The sequence below is a fragment of the Fundulus heteroclitus genome, chromosome 1 (genome assembly GCF_011125445.2).
Source record: "Fundulus heteroclitus isolate FHET01 chromosome 1, MU-UCD_Fhet_4.1, whole genome shotgun sequence".
Lineage (NCBI taxonomy): Eukaryota > Metazoa > Chordata > Actinopteri > Cyprinodontiformes > Fundulidae > Fundulus > Fundulus heteroclitus.
In genome coordinates, this window is record NC_046361.1 from 8139248 (window position 1) to 8159127 (window position 19880).

Below are 19880 nucleotides of genomic sequence, written 5' to 3' on the forward strand. Positions count from 1 at the left end.
ATTTTTATTTGTGAAAAGTGTAAAAAAAAACATGTGTTGTTTTTTTTTACTTTGTATTGATTGTGTTAGACATTGAAAATTGTGGTTGTATTGTAAAGAAAGGGGGGGGGGTCACAGGGTGTGAATACGTTGTTGAGCATGTTCATGTGCACATGTATCAAGGAACAGGATAGATGTTTATATGTTCATCTGTGTAAATGGCCATTAGTAAAGGGAAGGATTCTTAGCGAGATTGAAGATGCCCATTTTACATTTGGTTTGCAGAGACATTTACCTAAAAGCCAGACACAAAAAAAAATATCCCCCCAAGAAAGAATTCTGACAAGTTTTCACAGAAGCATGACTTTATGGATCTCTCAGGAATATTTTATGACTTCTGCTCATTGTTAACATTAAAACATCCCATATACAACAAAACTGGCATTGCAGAAATGCTCAAACACGTATCCTACCTCAGATGATCCTATAAATAGCAATCGGGTTCTTGAGTCTTCTGGTGTATCAGCATTTCAAAACGAGTCAAATCTATTTTTCACACATTTTATCACAAAGGGACAGTTTGAGTGTCAAGAAGGAGAGGCACTGAGGGGTATTTTCGTTGTTGGCCTTTTGCCCTCATAAAGAATTGATGTGCCCTCAAGGATCAATGATAGATATTTCATCTTGTTTCTCTGCAGGTAACCTTTTGATAACAAAGGATAGCAGCAAAGACTGTGACATGGAGTTCCTTTAAACAGAAAATGAAAAGATTAATGATAAACCTCTTTCTTACAATGTGACAGCTCGTCTTCCTGTCAGTTCTCATGTTCCTCGACACCATAGCGTCTAGATCATCCCTGCCAGCCAGGGAGGAAGAAAGAGTCCCACGGATCCCAGAATACACACCAGCACAAACATCCAAAGGAATATCCTGTCAATGACCATTGCCACATACTTCCAGTCCTCCTTCACCTGGCAGAAAGGACAAAAAGCACAGAGAGACATTTCAAATTTCACACCACGCCACTCTTCTATTTAACAGCCGGCAGTTTTCACCTTTGACTGATTTCCCTTGAATGGTTAATGCTTTCTTTCACCACGAGGCTGCTTCCTTCTAAATGTCATTCAATCTTCGCTGTGAAATATTCAATGTCAAATTCTAGATGTCCTGCTGTTTTGATGACTGGCATCCTGTGGCTATAGATCATAAGTGTAATGTAACATTTCTGCATTTCACATTGTCAGGCATCTGTTCTTCCTGCATTTGATTTCCAGCTTTTTGTTAGGGAAGCAAGACATCGGCATCAGTGCGTCCCAGATGACTACTGGATGTGAGAAAAAATTGCAACAAAGGGGAGTATTTTGATTCTTGCATTGCTGATTCTTGCAACAAATTATATTGCTAAATTTCCACTTTTGTGGAACTTTTCTTAACACTTGTTATACACCAGTGTTAAGAAAAAGTATTTATGCCCTTACAGATTTCTTTGGTATTGTAATTTATTCAGATCAAACAAATGTCATTCAGACAAATATAACCAAACTGATCTTTCTTGATCTTTCATGGATTAAAGTATGAACTTTGCTTAGGAGAATCCAAAACTTCAATTTTTCTTTATTTAACCATTTAAAAATAGACTTGCTGGTGTGCTTTGGGTCATATTCCAGCTGAATAATCCAAGTGAAGGTCAGAACTTTGCTTTGGGATGTTCAGATAGACAGCAAATATTTTCTTTTGCAAATAGAGAGCATTTCGTTTTCTAAATAATTTTTTGTGAAGTTGTATAAAGGTGGCAGAACAACTTCCCTTTGGAACCTACCCTTTTCTGACAAGTTGTTACCTCAACTGAAATCAGATTTTTTTTTATGTGACAACAATAAATAGAATAAGAAAGGCAAGCCCAATTTCCTCTTGGTTTCGTTCGTTGCGTGCAAACTAGTGTTAGCACTGCAGTACAGCTAGCTGCTGCTGGATATCAGAAAGGTAACACTTTAAATCTCCCATCCACGATTGCTTTAAAAGTTGCGGTTCCCTTTATTTAGATCAAACTTTAAGTGTAAAAACCCAACTCCACAGATTACACCACGTCATGGCGTGCTAAACAAAGATAAACCCAAACTGTAACAGTATGTGAAAACGAAGTATTGCCCAAAAACATATTCATGTAAAAAAACCATCAATGCTTAGAATTCAAAGAGGGTATGCTTTCTTCTCACCGTGACTTTGAATAATAAACAAATGTGTAAAATAAAGCAGTGTAAAGCATCACTTTTTACAGTTCACATGAGCTGCTACTGTATCTAGTGTCTGCCCTGTGAAGCTGTTACCTCAACTGTCCAAACTAAGAGTTAATCTGAGACTTCTGTACTGATTGATAACCAGGAGTGTATTGGAGCTAGCAGTATTATAAGTGGATGATATTTCTCCAGAGAAAAGTGTGTCTCACAAAGAGCTTTCTAATTGCTGTCATTATGGGGTTTGTTAGCTGATGTGAGTATAAGCTATTACTCTGAACCCCGATAAGAAGGTGAGTCCTTTAAATTGTGCTGTTGTGCCTATGTTTGAGACTCTTACTCTGAAGTATGAAAGGGAATAGTTCTTGAGGTGCCCTGCTGTGTTGACAGAGCTGACTAAAAAGACTTTGCCAGACAGGATGACAACACTTGGTTACAAAATCATTGAGGATTTACCTGTTAGCATTTTGTGCACTCAGTAGGAAAAAGATACCAATGACTTAAAGGACTGTGAGAACAATTCAAATGGATAACAATCAGCTGCTAATGGTATCAAAGTTGGCATCTGCTTTCGAGCTAAGTAAACTAAAGATATAGTTCACAGTTTTTTATGGTGTGGACTGCACTCTCCAGTTCAGGACAGATTTCTTTTAAACCAAACTGGAGATTTAAGAATAATACATTTAAAGACAGTTTTTCATACCTCTTGGTATTAAGACCACCTTAGAATTAGGTGACCATAAAAGCTGCAATGTATGGGTTAATTAACCTGGACCAGAACATCCTACACTAATTACAGCTTCTTCTAAATACAGTTTGTGATGTTCAGTGTTGATTATAGTCTTGTCACACCTCCAACACTAACAGATATCCTCTATAGAACTCATACCAAATTATTAAACCAGCCCTTTAAGCCTAAACTCTGATTGAAAGACTTATCTTATTGTCATATATTTGTTTTTGTCATTATTGTTCCAAAATGAGTTTCATCATAAGTGTGATTTATCAAATGAAAGTAGATATCAAAGTGTTTAATATGCTTGATTTTTATTGTGTTTTTGTGGGTTCTCCAGAGTTATTATTAGTATCTTTGATGTAATCTGAGTTTGAGTGTTAATGTCTTTAAAAATTGAGGCCAAAGTTTTAAGATATGAAAACAAGCTCATAAATTATGAAACGTTAAATAGAGAGTGAATGTGGGCAACTAAGCTGGAAAGTGCTGTGAAAAAGTAAACTTTTTTAAACTAGGAATTCAGGTGTGAGGCTTTCTGTGAATATTATACAAGGGGATATGAGATTAATATCAATGTCCAATAACATATGTTAAATGAAAAAGTCTGAGAACAATTTCGGATGCACTGCAAGTGTCTATGCATGTCCATCAATACTAGGCTTGCTTATTAAAATAACATAGATGGCATATTAGAAGAAGACCACACTATAAAACAGACCAACAACAACAACAAAAATTAAAAACAAGTAATTTTTTAAAGCATGCAAACAGCCATACATTTCCTAAACCCATGCCTATTATTAAAGGATACTTAGACACAGGTGAACAATTTTCATTGTTATTATTGAAATCTCACAGACAAAAAAATTTAAAAATGCAAATTCACAGAGTAACAAATAACAAAATAACAAAGCTGGAACTAGGGATGCCCCAGTTTATTTGCTTTAGGGTTCTGATTGATTAATTTTAGTGATAGTATAGGTATTTTCTGATAAAACTCATTCCCCAGTACCTGTTGTACTGTTATTGGTTCACTGTTAATGTTTACGTTAGGCACACACCTAGCAACAATGTGCCTGACTTGGAAAACACATTATTTTTGCACATTATTTTATTGATTGAATCTAGGTTTTCTGCTCAGAATCAAAATTTTATTCACAGTTGAACAGATTCCTGTCTATCTGTGCCACATGATCTCTTCTCTGCCAGCTACACTCAGGTATCCAAACACACCTCTCAGTACAGGTCAAAGAGACCGTTTATTAAGTTGTACAATGTTCGATGCAAAATAGGACGTTTCAGAAGTTGGAAAATAACGTTCTTGTCCACAAGCCATTGAAATGTTGAAATGGGTTAAGAACAAAATCATCAACGAGACATATCAAAAGCGAGAGTATACATGCTAATGTTACCCTGAGACTTAAACAGTGACCCATGAAAACAATACGTCCTGGATTTATTAAGCACCAGAACTTTTTGTGCCCTGTTAAATATACAGTCATATTCACCAAATTAGAAAATGCATTGTAATGAGACTTGTTTGTCTCACATTTAATTAGGTATTAAATATACTTTTCATTGAAAATTATTTAAATGTTTTTTTATTATTATTGGTCCTGGTGTAATATTCTAATTTTAAGAGCTGCGCTTTCATTAGCTGTAAGCTTGAAAATCATAAACAGGAATAAAGGCGTGACAGCGCTGGCTTGCGTGTAATTGCTCTACATAAGGTGTCAATTAATGAATGGAGTTACCAAAATAAATGGACTTCTCAATGCTATTCTAATTTATCGATTGACTCTGTCTGCTTATGTGACCTGATCAAGTAGTAGATTGAGATTGAGGATGACCTGCAGAAACTGTGGTTGGGCCAAATTATCTGTTACTGTAAAAAAAAAAGAGACTGTTGGAGTTAAAATGGGAGGGACTGCACTGTCCCAAGTGCAACTTCCAAGTGAGATGTTATGAAATGTAAAGAGTTCTTTTACTGTACTTTAAAGCCACCAGTTTTTCAGCATTGACATGGCATTTATTACCTCTAACAAAGTATGAGCCGGTGCCTATGCATAAATGAATTAGAGCCGCAAAGAAGGGACAAGAAAATTTGTCCATCCCTTGATGAATTTAAGTGATGGATGTCCTGATAAACTCTTCCCTTGTACTTCTGGTTTGTGCACAATCAAGTAATAGCGCTGCAGCACAGCTAGCTACTCAATAAAGCTAAGAAAAAAAAGTTGTTGAAATCTTATAAGCAATAGCTTCAAAATTATATGTGATCATTGTTTGTTTGTTTTTGCAAAGTGACAAGCATTTAAATAAGTAATTACAGAAGGGGAAATGTACAGTCCTTTTCACTGTTGGTGTTCCTGAGGCTGCTTTGTAATTGCCAATATAGCCATCATGATATATGTTGCTCCGTCAAAGAGTGATATTGCTACTAGTGTTTAAATGCAGCAAATTGTAGTAAACAATTTAGCATCTTAAGTATTTTATAGCCTTTTTCAAAAGAGTAAAACCAAACGATAAGATAACACCAATTTCAAATGGCAGTTAATCTGATGCAAAAATATGAAGGAGTTTTACACCTAATGCTGATTTTTTTTTTTTTTTGCTGGTTTTGAAATGCAAGCTTGTGTATATTGTTGGGCCACTGTCAACGAATACCAAATAGGAAGGTGAGAGATGATTTGTTACCATGGTATTCAGCAGCAAGACACGATACAATTTTAAAGTGATCTCTGAAGAATCAAGCAACATCGGAAAAAGCTGCAAATGGCATGATGTATCCTCATAGGTGGAAATACTTCCAAGAAGTGGCTTTATAAAGGACACAGGAGGAAGGAGATAAAGATAATGTTGGACTATGGAGCTGCAGTCTCTTGTGTAATGGACATTTCTTTGGACTCAGGCATAGCATGCAGAAAGACACTGTGTTGGAACATAGTGGTGTGTCTTTAATTTTAGTAGAACATTTCTTACTTTGTTTATAAGCAGGTTCAGCCAGACATTTTTCACTTTGTCTTGTAGGCAGGAGACTGGAGATCTTTCCACCTTTCGTAGATGACAGTGTACTCAGACATATCTCATTTCGGGTGTGAAAAGCAAAAAGCATAACCTTTTGCTTTAACCACACATTAGTTTAGAATCTTTTGAAGGAGAAAGAAATAGAAAGACAGTCTTTGAAAAGGATCTTTTTATGTCTTCAGTCTAATTGAGCTGCCGTACTTCTTTAATCAGTTTATACCCTTCAATGTTTTTCTTTGCCAGCTTTTTGGTAATTAGTAATGGGGTGTCGGAAAATCTTTCTTTCTCTCTCTTGTTCCACTGCCGGATACTTGAAGGAATGTTTGTTCTGCATGCAAGCCACTTCACTTCAACCTATGAATCTGTAGATATAAAACTCTTTAAACACAGGAGATGGACTAGTGTTATGTTGACCCAGAACAGCATGTTTGACACAGAACCAATTTCAAATGAGTTCTTTAAGCACTATGTTTTAGCAGCTTGCCACCAGGACGCATTTTGTTCCCATTTCTTTAGTTAAATCCATAAAACATACCAACAAGGTGATTCCCTAAGGGCAATCAGCAGAAAGCTTGGCATAGAGTAGATGATCAACTGAAGGATAATGGATCTCTCTGTCCCTTGAGTTAAAGCATTGCTGTTTTTTTCCCGTTTCTTACATGAAAGACTTAAAGACATTGTCTGTGGTAGAGTATTTTGTTGGTACTCACACACCTTTGTCCTTCACCTTTCAGCCTTCCTTCTATTCTTTAGCACACTCTGCACAAATTACCTTCCGTATGCCATTATCAGTACCACTTTTGAAAGATTACAAATAGGCCTGGATCCTTAGAATAGGCATGTAAGGAAAAATGACTAATGGTTTAACACTTTCTGGCAGAACTATCTATATTTGACATGTCTGACTACGTTTTGTTTACTTGATGCACTTCAGGTCCCATGCCAGTTCAACATTACAATATCTTTGTGTGTATTAACTTCCTGCTTTATCAGTAAGGCTTCCTAGGAAAGAGTTAATTCTTATAACTTACTGAGAAGTCTGCATCCTCTGCCTTGAGGTGATCTGCGATGTACTGAACTCCCTCTATGGCTCGTTGCATAGCTGGGGAAATTGTTGGAATCTGAGTATCTTGTTGGGTGCTTGCTTCTTTGGTGGACACTGCTGCTGGGGTGTTGGTCAAGTGCTCTTTAGAGACCATTTCTTTCACGTGTCTCGGTGTCCCCAATGCACCATCATTGTGCAGACAGCAGTACTGAATGCTGTGTGAGCGACAGAGATGTTCATGTCTCAGAGGAACCTGCTTGTGTTGGTTGCACATTTGCTCTGCACTTTGAGAGCGGCCATTTAATGCCAGAGTACTTGGCTGTTCACCAGACAAGCTGTGAAGTGAGTCCGGAATCAAAGTTGGAGGCAAAGATAACTGAGAAGCGCACATGGTTGCAGAGTTGTGTCCGCGCAGGGAATGCTTTTCTGTGAGGACCGAGTATTTGACAGAGGCGGATCGATGGAAAATGCTGGCATTCAATGGATGATCTTTTCTCGCGTCATCTTGAGGGGAAGAGGGTGGAGACGGCGAGCAGACGAGGATTCTCGGACTGTCAGCTTGAGTTTTTGGGGGTGCGTTATCCGCCTGTGCCATCTGTCTGAGCTCCGTGTCCAGTCCGATCCAAAAAGCCTGCGAGTTGTTTGTCGTGGAAATCACGGTCGGGCGGTGCATCATCTCGATGAGCTTCTTGCAGTGCTGCTTTGCTGTACCAGGTGGACGTTTCATGAAGAGCACTCGAGGCACCAAGTCCAGGAAAACCCTGCGCACCCACTGGGGCATGCCGTGAGTTTTTGGCGAACGGTGATGGACATTTAACACAAAGACTGTGATTATAATGGAGAGCGTGACAAAGACCATGGTGAACAGCAGGTATTCACCGATAAGGGGGATCACCAGTGACGTAGATGGGATAATCTCAGTGATCAGCAGGAGAAACACGGTAAGGGACAGAAGAACTGAAATACACAAGGTGATCTTCTCTCCACACTGGGATGGCAAATAAAAGACCAGAACCGTCAAACAGGAGATAAGCAAGCAGGGGATAATCAGGTTAATGGTGTAGAACAAGGGGAGCCTCCGAATGATGAAGTAGTAAGTGATATCCGCGTAGATCTCTGCACAACACTCATATTTTTTGGTGTTGTACTTGCCCACTGCATTAACAATGACCCACTCGCCGCTCTCCCAGTAGTCCATCTGGTCCACATCACTGGCCATGCTGATCAGATCGATCTTGGCGCGATCGTAGGTCCAGGAGCCAAACTTCATCTTGCAGCTCTGCTGGTCGAAAGGAAAAAACGTGACGTCTATGCTGCACGATGACTTATAAATGGCGGGAGGTGTCCACTTTATGTGACCGTCATAGAACAGGTGGGCTTTCGTGAGGTGAGTTACAGCAAAGTCGCCATCCGCACTAAAAGGAGAAGGGCATAAAAGAAGACCTTAGTTCACATTTTTGCCACAGTTAGAAGTTTTGTTTTAAGGATGAAATCTCTGAAAGATTTGACGAAGACATATTTGGATTGGTCAAGGTGTCACAAGCTCTCAACCACTTCTGTCCTAGATAAAAAAAAAAAGTATCATGGAAATAGCTACACCTATTGCATTTGAAATGTAGAAATAATTAGTAAAATTTCCATATAATGGCAAAATAGTTTATTGATTGTTGTTCATTTAAATTTGTTAATTTAAATCCTGTAATTGGAAATGGAAATACATAAGTGTTGGAATAAATCAAATGAGATATTGACATTCCAGGTATCACTGAGTTACTGACAAAAATAGTTAAATAGCATTTATTCAAATTATTATGGATATGACCTAAAATTTTCTTTTGTTTTACAATGTAAATTGTGCTGTTTAATATGTATACTCAGCTAAATGCAACAAAAAATATCATAAAATAATTTTAAACGTCTGTTTTCATGCCAGCTATGATGAAAGAGTTTTTCTCTGTCCCTTTGATCTGTCGGAGCAACAGCTGCTCAAACCGGCTTTCTCTTAATTATCTCCTTGTAGTTTATTTGGCTAATCTCTTTGTGGACACTAAAGCTTTCATTTCATTGCAGGTTTCCCCTCACACACCTGAGCACCATATTTATGAATAACAGCTAATTTTTTTTTTTTTGTTCCTGATGCAGTTTTTAAAATATGGTTAACCTCCCTGATTTCAAGGAAAATGAACATATTTTACAGCACTAGCTCTGCTACCCTTTTAAACACAGCCAATTATAGTTCATCCTTTTCTCCTAACAGCATGTATTACTTTCTGTGATTTGGACATTTCTTTGTAAGCTGTTCCATTAAGGCTGACCTGGTTCACATTAATTTTAGCCTAATTACATTTTGAAACAGGCAGACGACAATAAAACAGATTCATCATGTTTTCCCTCCAGTCACGGCAACTGTTGAAATTAAGTCATCAAACTCTGGAAGTGACTTGACATATGATTTGGAAAATGGTGAAAATTATGAGCCACAGAGGGGGAGGGGTGGAAGTCATTCAGTTTAATGTATTGAAACCATTCCTTACTTGTTGTAGAGGACAATATCAGGTCTCCAGATGATCTCTGAGGGTATACGTATTGAAGTGACGTTTTCATATTCCTCTGGGTTCCAACGCAGTTTGTAGTCGTTCCATTCCTGCAGGAAAACATAAGCTAAATTCATGTATTGCGGCTTTGTATCAGAATGCATCGTTAGCATTGGTTTTGCCTCTCATGATCTCTTACCTGCTTAACCCAGACATTTGTTGTCATCATCTGGTTCTTCTCATCCTTTAACAGGGAAAAAGCAAATATTGTAGCATTAAACACATTTCTAAATTCATTGCTGGAATGAAAAATGGAAGAAATTTATTAGAGATATTTATTATCAGTATGGAGAGTATGGAGTTCTAGAGGTTCATTGTGCAAAACTCTGAGAAAATAACACATCAGCTTCCTGCAGTAGCGCCCTGTTACTTTTCTGGCAAGCTGCTTTCTCCAGCTCCTCCTCAACAGCATCTAAGATGTGGCAGTCAGCGAATAGACTCTACAGGAAAAGACAACTTCAGCTGGAGTTGACACTCACAACCAGGCATGTTGAGCAAGCGCTGTCAACTACCCGAATGTCAAAAAAAAAAAAAAGGGAAATTGTCCCCAAAGTGAGGCAGGCTGCACAATCTATAAGGTCCTTCAGCTAAGTTTCTGTGGATATATAAAACTGTATTACATGAATATGAAAAATACACATGCGTTTGTTGGAAACTACGAAATGAAATCATGCACAAAGATGTTCTGGCAAGATGTAGTGTGACTGGATATCTGTTTGGATGACAGCTATGAATATTTACAGCATGCGTTAGCATATCTGACGACTGGATTTAATTTGAGGGAAAATAATAGAACCTCTTTTGCCGCGGTTTCATTTCCGCAGATAAGTGATCTGTCTCAAAATGTGTTTTACTTGCTTGATGAAGGTTTGCGCTGGTCATAATGAATCTGGATAAACAGAAGGAGCGCAACTGAAGAGAGACATTAATGCTGCAAGAGAATATAATAACAAACCATAACCCTCTCCAACATGCAGTTTGATTTATTGAAGAAGCTAATCTGCTAATTAGCAATGGAGCTTTCGAATGTGTTTTACACAGTTAGCCAGTGCTAAAATTTGTCTGTTACGTTGAAGCTGCACATTTTGTCATGATATATCAACCTCTTGTATGGATTTTTCTTTATTTTATACGATAGACCAAGACAGGCTGAGAAGTGGAAGAATGATGAAAAGTGTATTTTACACCACCTCCCCAGAAAAATGTTGCTCGTATTCACATTTAGCTCATCTACTCCAATTCCCCAAAAGTCCACCTATACGTAATTTAATCTCACCATGCAAACAGCTGATCTGTGTACCTCAGAGGTTTGTTGGGGAAAATTAGAGAACAAACAGACCAACAGACTTGTGACCAATGAGAAAAAGCCAAGAGGCCTGTGGTAACTCTGGAGGAGCTGCAGGGATCCATAGCTCCAGTAGAAAAGTCTGTCAAAAGGACAATTATTAATTGTGCGTGCCACAAATCTGTTTGTCATAGAAAAGTGGCACAAAGAAAGTCATTGTTGAAGGAAAAATAAAAGGCAATGCTGCCTGTTTGAAGTTTCCCACATGTCATGTAAGGGACAAAGCAAACATGTGAAAGAAAGTGTTGCAGTCAAATAACATCACCACTGGAAGATTATCAAAATTAACGGGAAACCTAATGAAGCTAACAAAAATCTGGAAGAAAATTTATTAGAGGCCACAAAAACATGAGAATGGAGAACCACTTTGTAGCAGAACAATGACCCTGATTATACAACTAGAGCTGCAATGGAACGGTTTAGATCAGGAGTCACCAACAAGTTGCTTGTGGGCACCAGGTCGCCCCTAAACGACCACATGTGGTGCCCTCAAGGCTATTCTAAAAATAGCACAACCATCCAGTGAGCTGCATTTAAAATGTTATTTTATGTCGTTGCTCTTCCTTTGTAATCACACTTGCATTTAAATATTTTATAAATTACACTATCTAAAAAAAAAAGCATACAAATATGTTTATTTCATGTAAAGTTAAGATGAGCTCTGCCTCTTCAAGTTCAAATGTCAGTACTGGTAGCCCTTCGTATGACACAGTACCAATGTAGTAGCTCTCAGTTTCAAAAAGGTTGGTGACCCTTGGTTTAGTTTAGGGCATATTCATGTTAGAATGACTTTGACTTAAAGTCCAGAGCGAAATCCAACTGAAAAGATGCTAGAAATGCCCCCAAAAGATTTGCAGATGTAATTGCTGCAAAGGATGGTTCCACATAGTGTTGAATTGGGGGGAGGTTAACAAAAATTCATGCAACATCTTTCTGGTTTTCATTGGTAAGAAAAATTAAAACCAAATATCCTTTTCTTTTCATGTCCCAACTCGGCACTACTACTTTGTGTTGGTCTACCACACAACACTAGACGAAAAGGCCCGAGATCCGACAGTAAAATGCAGCAAGGTTAGTTGTTGCAATGAGATAAAGTTTAAAAGGACTAGAAATGTGTAAAGTAGAACAATAAAACAGTTTAAGTAGTAGATCAACGCTGACTGCACTGAAATGATAACAAAATAATATACATTCCATAAAGAAGCAACAAAAACAATATATAAATTGCATCTTTTTTAAACTTTAAGGCTAAATAAACAGAACATCCAACGCAGAGAAAGTGTGCACACACACAAAATCAAAGAAATCTAACATCAGCTTGACTTTAATTAAGACTTTTTTTTACTGTTTACTAATGAAGCTTAGTAAGGCTGTGAGATTTCACTCACCACATCAATTAGCTGGGCAATAGACAGCCCAAAGTGGACCAGCACTGTGTCTGAAGTGTTTTGCACAGGTCGGGAGAGCTTATTGTAATGCGCAAACAGATTCTGGAGGAGCCTCTCTTCAGCATGGGCACGAGGTCCAACCTGGGAACACACTGAGGGAAGGGAAGAAGATATTAAAAATCAATAAAGAGTGCTTTGGCTTTTTACTATACATGAGCAAATTTCGCAAGGAGCCTAGCTTGCATTGTCCTTCTGTTTTTATATTCATGCTTGAAAAAGACTCATCCCACATCGATTCAAATGCATATTGCTTCCCTTTACAATGCATTCATCCTCTGTGAATTTAGCTGATGTGGCTCTAACTAAAGAATACAGAGTGTAATGTGAAAGTAGGGTGACCTCTATTATACAGGTGGCGTATGGTTACATGAGACAGTATTTGAAAGATGAGCCAGAGGGAGGTGGGGCAGTAGAGGAACAGGAAAAAAGAAAGTGGAAGGATGAATCTGAAGTGTTTCAGTCGAGATGTCTCCTGGTGTCCCTCTTCCTCCACCCCCATTCGAATATGCTTGATTTGATTTTCATTGGATGTTATTTGATTATTTTTTTGGAGCTACTGCTATTTCATTATGTTTGACCAAATTACATTTTTCAATGTCTTGTCTTTCCTGATTTGAACTTATTGTCCAAAATATCATATGTATGGAGCTCAGAGAGATTTTTCTCTCCCTAATTGTGAGTTTAGTCACACAGTTGTACATGAAGGAAAAAAGACAATGGCACCAAAAGGTATTTACACCCTTTTGCTTTTCTCACACTTTGATACACTAAAGATGCATTTCTAATTAAATCTGAGCATTTTGTCCTCATTGATCTACACACTGCACCTCATAATGACATTGCAAAAACAACCTTTTAAAAAGACTTGCAATTCTTTCTATGCCAGAAGCTTGAAAATCACATGTTTCCAAAGTATCCAAACATCTGGCTTAATTTTTAAGCACCTTCACAGCAATGGCAGCCTTCATTTGTCTTGGATATGTTACTATAAACATGGCATACTTGTTTTTTGTGTGTTGTCTTCTGATTGTGAATTGAATTGAATTCTGGGTTCTGGTTGGACTACTCAAGGACATTCACAGACGGTTCCTTGGCTTTGTGCTTTCTGGTCTTTGTCGTGTTGGGAGACAACTTGTTTTCCTTGTCTGAGGTCCAGAGCACTCTGGAGAAGGTTTAGTCGAAGAATCTGTTTTCCGTGTCATCTCATCTCATCTAAGTGCGCCCAGTTACTGCTAGAGAAAATCTCCACAGCATTATACTGCTGAGCGGTGAAAAGGTTTAATCTTAGTTTAATTAAGACTAAGAGAATTGAATTTAGCCAAAAGTCCTTTGTTGGCTAAATTCAAGTGGGCTGCTACATGCCTGTTAGTGGGGAGTGGGCTTCAATCAGGTCACCATGAAGACCAGATTCTCAGAATATGTAATCAATGGTAAATGGTCGACCATCTGGATGGTTCTCCTGTCTTCAGAAGGAACCGTTTGAGCTCCGCCTTCATTACCACTGGGTTCTTGGTTACCTCTCTGACCAGCAGCTTTTCACAAGGATTACTCATTTCAGTCTGGGAAAGGGTTCTAGGGATTCCAGTTTCGACTCATTTCTAAAAAAAAATGGAGAACACAGAGGTTTTTTGGGATGTTCAATGTTGCGTTTTTTTTTTTTTTTGCTTGCTTGTTTGCTTTTATTGTTTGTGGGGGATTTTTTACCCATAGATTTGTCCTTCTACACAAGTTGGGTATGTCTAAGAGGTCTGACGACAAGTTATTTGAGTTAATTGCTTGATCTGTGCTCTCATATGAGCATGTCAACAGTAAGACCTTATATAGACCAGTGCAAATCATTCCAAATCCTGTTCGGTCACAGATATTTGACAAATGTTCAGTGGAAATCAGATGCACCTGAGCTTGATTTTGGGTGTCAGAGTTAAAGGCAAGTTTATAAAATCGGCTGAAGATATGTTTTCTTGTCATCGTTATGATATTTTGTGTTTTTCCAATGAGGAAAACGTGAAGTGGTTTGGATAGTTTACAGTGGTTGTTTTAACTGGAAAAATGTTGTTTTGTTTTGTGATTTTTTTTTGACATTCTTTAATGCATGCTCCTGTGTGAACATCATCTATGAAGATGTTTTGCTATATTAACTCAATTCTTCAGAATTGTGACACAGGTGTTGTCTTCATAATGCCCTGCTCACGTCTGCTGCCCACTCAATCAAAACAGATGGACTGTCCTTTGGCTGACTGAAAACTGGCTTCTACCATTTTGAAAGGATTTGGATCAATATCTTATTAAATTGATATGCCTTTCCTCACACCCCTCCACCCCAGCTCTTCTATTGCTATTTGAACCTGAGTCTGTTTGACGTCTAGACACCTGATAACCTTGAAATGTTTGGACATGTTAACATTGCTGATGAAAAACTGATGTTTGTAATTTTTTTCTTTATTCGTGCAGGGTCAGAGAAATGTGCGTTGATGTAGTTATGAAATAAATGATGTCCCAGATAACTCTGAAGCTGCCTTGCAGCTAATAGGATCAGATAAGGGAACTCCTTGTGTGTCCTCACAGTGTGTGACTGATCAAGATTTGTTTGCTGTGACATTCTGTAAATCTGCATTCTCTCAGTCCATCATGCCACCAACAGCAAAACTCCCAGCAACCCCGCGACCCCATGAGGGATTAAGCGGTTTGGAAAATGGATGGATGGATATATATATATATATATATATATATATATATATATATATATATATATATATATATATATATATATATATATATATATATAATCAGACTCCAAAGCTTTAGCAAAAGTGTCTGCTCTTATTTATTAAAAAAACAAAACTATGGAACCCACAGAAATTGTAACTCCTTTTGTGAATTTAGCCTTCAGCAATAAAACCCTTTCTTCTCATTGTACAGTCTTGAGTGTACAAACATGGCTAAGATTAGAAGAAGAGCCAAACCTTATTTTAGTTTTCAGAAAGTCAAGTTCCTCTGCTGCCTTTTTATCTCTCTATCTATGTATGTATCTATGTATGTATCTATGTATGTATCTATCTATCTATCTATCTATCTATCTATCTATCTATCTATCTATCTATCTATCTATCTATCTATCTATCTATCTATCTATCTATCTATCTATCTATCTATCTATCTATCTATCTATCTATCTATCTGTCTATCTGTCTGTCTGTCTGTCTGTCTGTCTCTTCAAGTCTTTCTATACCCTAACCATAACCTTAACCTAAACCTAATTGACACCTTAGTCCTAACCCTAACCCCTAGACCTTTTTTCGGTCCTCACTTTACATCAAAGTCCTCACTTTAGTAGTAAAATGAGCAAAACATATTTTTTTTGTCAGCTGAAAGAACAAGAACACACATATGAGTGTGATCCAAAGCAATGAGATGAATGATTATGACAAGTTACATGATTAATTTAAGTTCCATAAATATGGTAAAAAATATGATTTTTTGGGATATGAGATAATACAATGTTACACAAAGTTATAGAATACAACACAATAAGGCAAAACAATACAATACAATTGAATACACTGATAGGATTCAATGCAATGTGATAAATGTTATGATCCTTGAGTGTTTGGTTAGGGTTATTTGGTTTTGGTTTTCATATGTGTTTGGATTTTGATCACTCTTGAGTTCTGTAGTATTGTTTAAAAAGTCTTACCATATTCAGTTAATTTCTCTGTGTTCATTACTGTTACAAAATAGTTTCCATATTGGTGCATTTAATTACGTTAATTTCCTACTAATTTATTAGTAGCTGTTCCACATCCACATGAGTAGCTCACCTGGATCCAATGCCATTCTCAACTCCTCCATCAGTATATAAGCTCACTGGTTTTTAATTGTTCTTTGCTGGTTCCTCCCATTCTCATTTTACTGTTTTCCTTGTGCCAGATGGATATGTTTTCTGTTTCTGTTATTAAACCACCAACATGCTCATCCCAAGTTCCTGTCTGCATTTTGGCCCTGATCTTAACATAAAAAAACGATTATACAATTCCGATACAATGTAATGCATTATGATATAAAGCTCTCCGATTTGATACAATTCTTTAAAAAAAAATTTGACAATGCCATACAGTTTTATACAATGTGATACAATACAATGATTTGATATGATACACAATGTAACATTGTGTGATACAATATGATACAGTAATGTGATGAGATACAATGTTATATGAAGTGATTCATTGTGATTAAAATACACTATGATACAATGTGATAATGTTATGAGTTTTGAGGTTGAAAGAGGGCCAAATTGCAGAAAGGGACTAGGGAGCAGCAGTGACAAAAAGGATTTAATAGTAAAATACAAAAACCCAGTGAAGCCTGAGGAGAACAGGACATTAAGCATTGATACACAAATTGGTGGAATGATGAAGAAACAGAACATCAGGCACTACAACAGATGAATCCAACATGAGAACTAAACTAAAAATGAGAATGTGAGCATATATACTGAGGGACAAGTGGAGAATGACACTGAATGCAGGTGAGTAATACAATCAGGAGATAAGATGAAGCAGTTAAAGCAGAAGGAGCGCAGGAACACAGATGAAGGGGGACTGCTGATATTAATATTTGGCACACACATTTGATTAATTTTACATATATCTCTATTGTACGAATAATGTGTTTTTGATATTGATTCCACCAAGGGTTTCGAGAGTAATGTAATTTCAATCCTGTGTATGCTGTGATACTGTGTGAGTGTGTGCGTGAATGGATGGATGGATGGATGGATGGATGGATGGATGGATGGATGGATGGATGGATGGATGGATGGATGGATGGATGGATGGATGTCATGTTTGGCAAAACATTTGACTTTCACTAATGTAGCTGAACAGGGAAACAAAGACACCATCAAACCAAGGTGAAAAGCTAACAGAGATCTGACAGAATATAATACCCAATGTACAAACTAAGAAGCCAAACAGAGGGGAATGAACCAAAATGGCTACACCTTAAAAAACACCAACAACAAGAAAATGAAGAAAACAGAGACAAAATAGAAACCCAAAAATTTTACACCTAAGGATCTTGACAGATACAATGTAATATGACGTATATATGAATATTACATGCTCTAGTACAATGTCACATGTAGTGGTATATGCTGTGACTAATCACAATGTATGAAATTATACAATGTGATATAATACAATATGATGTAAAATTATGCAATGCATACAATACGATGTGATGCAATGATTTGCAATAATAAAAACCAATGTGATAAGCTAAATTCCCCGTTGTATGTATGGGACATGATACAGTATAATGTAATTTATGATAAAAAGTGATATAATATGATACAATGCTGTATGTTATAAGACATAAGTGCAATATAATGCAATATGATACAAAATGATACAACTCGATATGATGTGATACGACATTGTACACATGTGATATGCTGTGATACAATGTAGTATAATGTAATATGATGTGATGTAACAAAATATAATATCATATGAAGTGAATCACCATGATACAAACCAAGATGATGTGATATGATACAACAAATGTGATTGTGTTGATATGGCACATTACTAATGTTATACAATTTCATATGAAACAGCTTGGTATGAAACAATTTTGATATTATGTGATATGAAAATGCAATGTGATACAATGTGAAATAATGTGATGCAATATCATGAACTGTTTCCTGATGTAAAGGGATTGTGTTATGATACAAGGCAATATAAAGTAATATATTGACACATAATTCGATGCAATATATAATGTCATAAAATGCAATATCACACATTATGTACTATGTAATAATCGTTCAATAAAACCATAAGAAGTGAATACATGATACAATGCCATGCAGAACTAAGGGCATAGTTATTACGTGAAAGAAGTTATTATGTGATACAATGTGATGTGTGATGTGATACAAAGATAATTTTTTTAGCTCCTTTTTTTCTCTCTGTCTTTTCTCCTCTCTTCACATCCAATATTTTTTGGAAAGCTATTTAAATTGCTAAAGGAAATCAAAGATGACACAGCTGAGGAAATTTAATATCTTACCTCTTGGAGTTATAGCAATGAAAACAAAGTACAGGCACGTGTGAATTTCCATCGTGGCTTCAGCAGTTTCCAACCTTGTGAGTGAACTTCCCCCAACTTCTTCTGGATTTTAGTCCTGCCAGTCAGTCATCCTGGAAGTGACCAAACCTACAAGCTCTGTCATACAGCAGCAGCTCTTCTCAGAGCAGCTTAAACAGCCAGATAGAAATCATCGTCATGTCAGTGTGTGTGAGCTGAATGTCCGGTTTTCCTGCAGGTTCCGTCTATCCATCACTACAATTCTAATATTTAGAGAAGAATCAAAGGACCACATTCAGGAAAAGTAGCTTCTCTGATCCAACTCTTAAAAGTCCCTCCTCATTCGTCCCGAGTCCTTCACCCAAGTGTAGCTCATCCTTCTCTTCCCCACCCTGCCTTTCTACATCACTCCCTCCCTCACTTCTCATCTCCCCGCCTCCTCACTTCGTCTCCCTCTCTCTCTCTATTACTCATAGAAAAACACACCTTCGTCTATCCCTTGCATTCTGTTTCCCTCCCACTCCTGCTCCTTTTTCTTTTCTTTTCTTTTCTTTTTTTTCCCTAATTAAAACAAAAACTTTTTTGACAGCCACTGCATGCATGCGAAGGACAAGAGAACCAAACGGAGATCCTCTAATGAGTATATACAGCGTATGTGAGCGCCGTGCAGTTTTTCCATATGTGAGGAGTGTTGCAGGATGTGTGCAGTTCGCTACCCGTCAATGTCCAGTGTGGTAAAAAGTGCAAGTGAGTCATAGCACCTGTACTCCTCAGGTTCCTGTGTACACGGATTCCCAGGAGAAAGTCAGCTCTACTCCCCACCCCTCGTCTATCTTAACCCTGCCCTGACCCTCACCTGCTGTCAGTTTTGCCACTATGTTATGCTTAAAGCACACACATGCGCACTGATTTCTCTTTCTTTGCAGCCTCTCGGTTCCCTTCAGAGCTTTTGCACGTCAGCAGAGCTCAGCTCCAAGGCTGACCATCTCGTTCCTTCAGTATGTGTTTACTTTAATTGCACTTCGTTATTTTAACGTTTTCCCCAGCTATTGAAAGCAGTCATGTTCTGACGACACAAAGGAAACCACCGACTGATGAAAACCTTGACACCTCAGTCATGAACACGTTTTGAGTTTGAGTGACTATGTTTTTCTAACTACATGATTGAGAGAGACAAAGGAGTTCCGGTGGAGATTTTTCTTGCTGACGTAGGTATTTTTTGTCAGATCTCCTTTTTTTGCAATGCACTGTGTGCCCACAGAGAGAAGTGAGCTCCACAGCCCAGTGCACCCATTGATTATTTAATTAAAGACAGTCTTCTTTTTCTGGCAATGACTAACTTTGACCAAATTAAATAAAGACTATTTTTTTTCCCACCAGC

The 19880-nt window shown here is 37.6% G+C and overlaps 1 protein-coding gene across 2 annotated transcripts; it reads right to left on the bottom strand.

The window, feature by feature from the left end:
* Positions 1-326: 326 nt before the first annotated feature.
* On the bottom strand, positions 327-18878 carry chrna4b (cholinergic receptor, nicotinic, alpha 4b). Of its 2 annotated transcripts, XR_004927622.1 has the most exons (7): positions 18482-18878; positions 12344-12495; positions 9750-9794; positions 9551-9660; positions 7003-8431; positions 773-951; positions 327-682 (listed from the first exon to the last, which is right to left on the bottom strand). XR_004927622.1 is itself a non-coding variant. In XM_012862020.3 (6 exons), the coding sequence occupies exons 1-6, from the start codon at positions 18531-18533 to the stop codon at positions 826-828; spliced, it is 1914 nt and encodes a 637-aa protein (XP_012717474.2). In that variant the 5' UTR covers positions 18534-18878; the 3' UTR covers positions 327-825. The 2 variants fall into 2 exon arrangements, 1 of the variants encoding a protein (XP_012717474.2); XM_012862020.3 differs by having other exon boundaries at positions 327-951.
* Positions 18879-19880: the final 1002 nt, after the last annotated feature.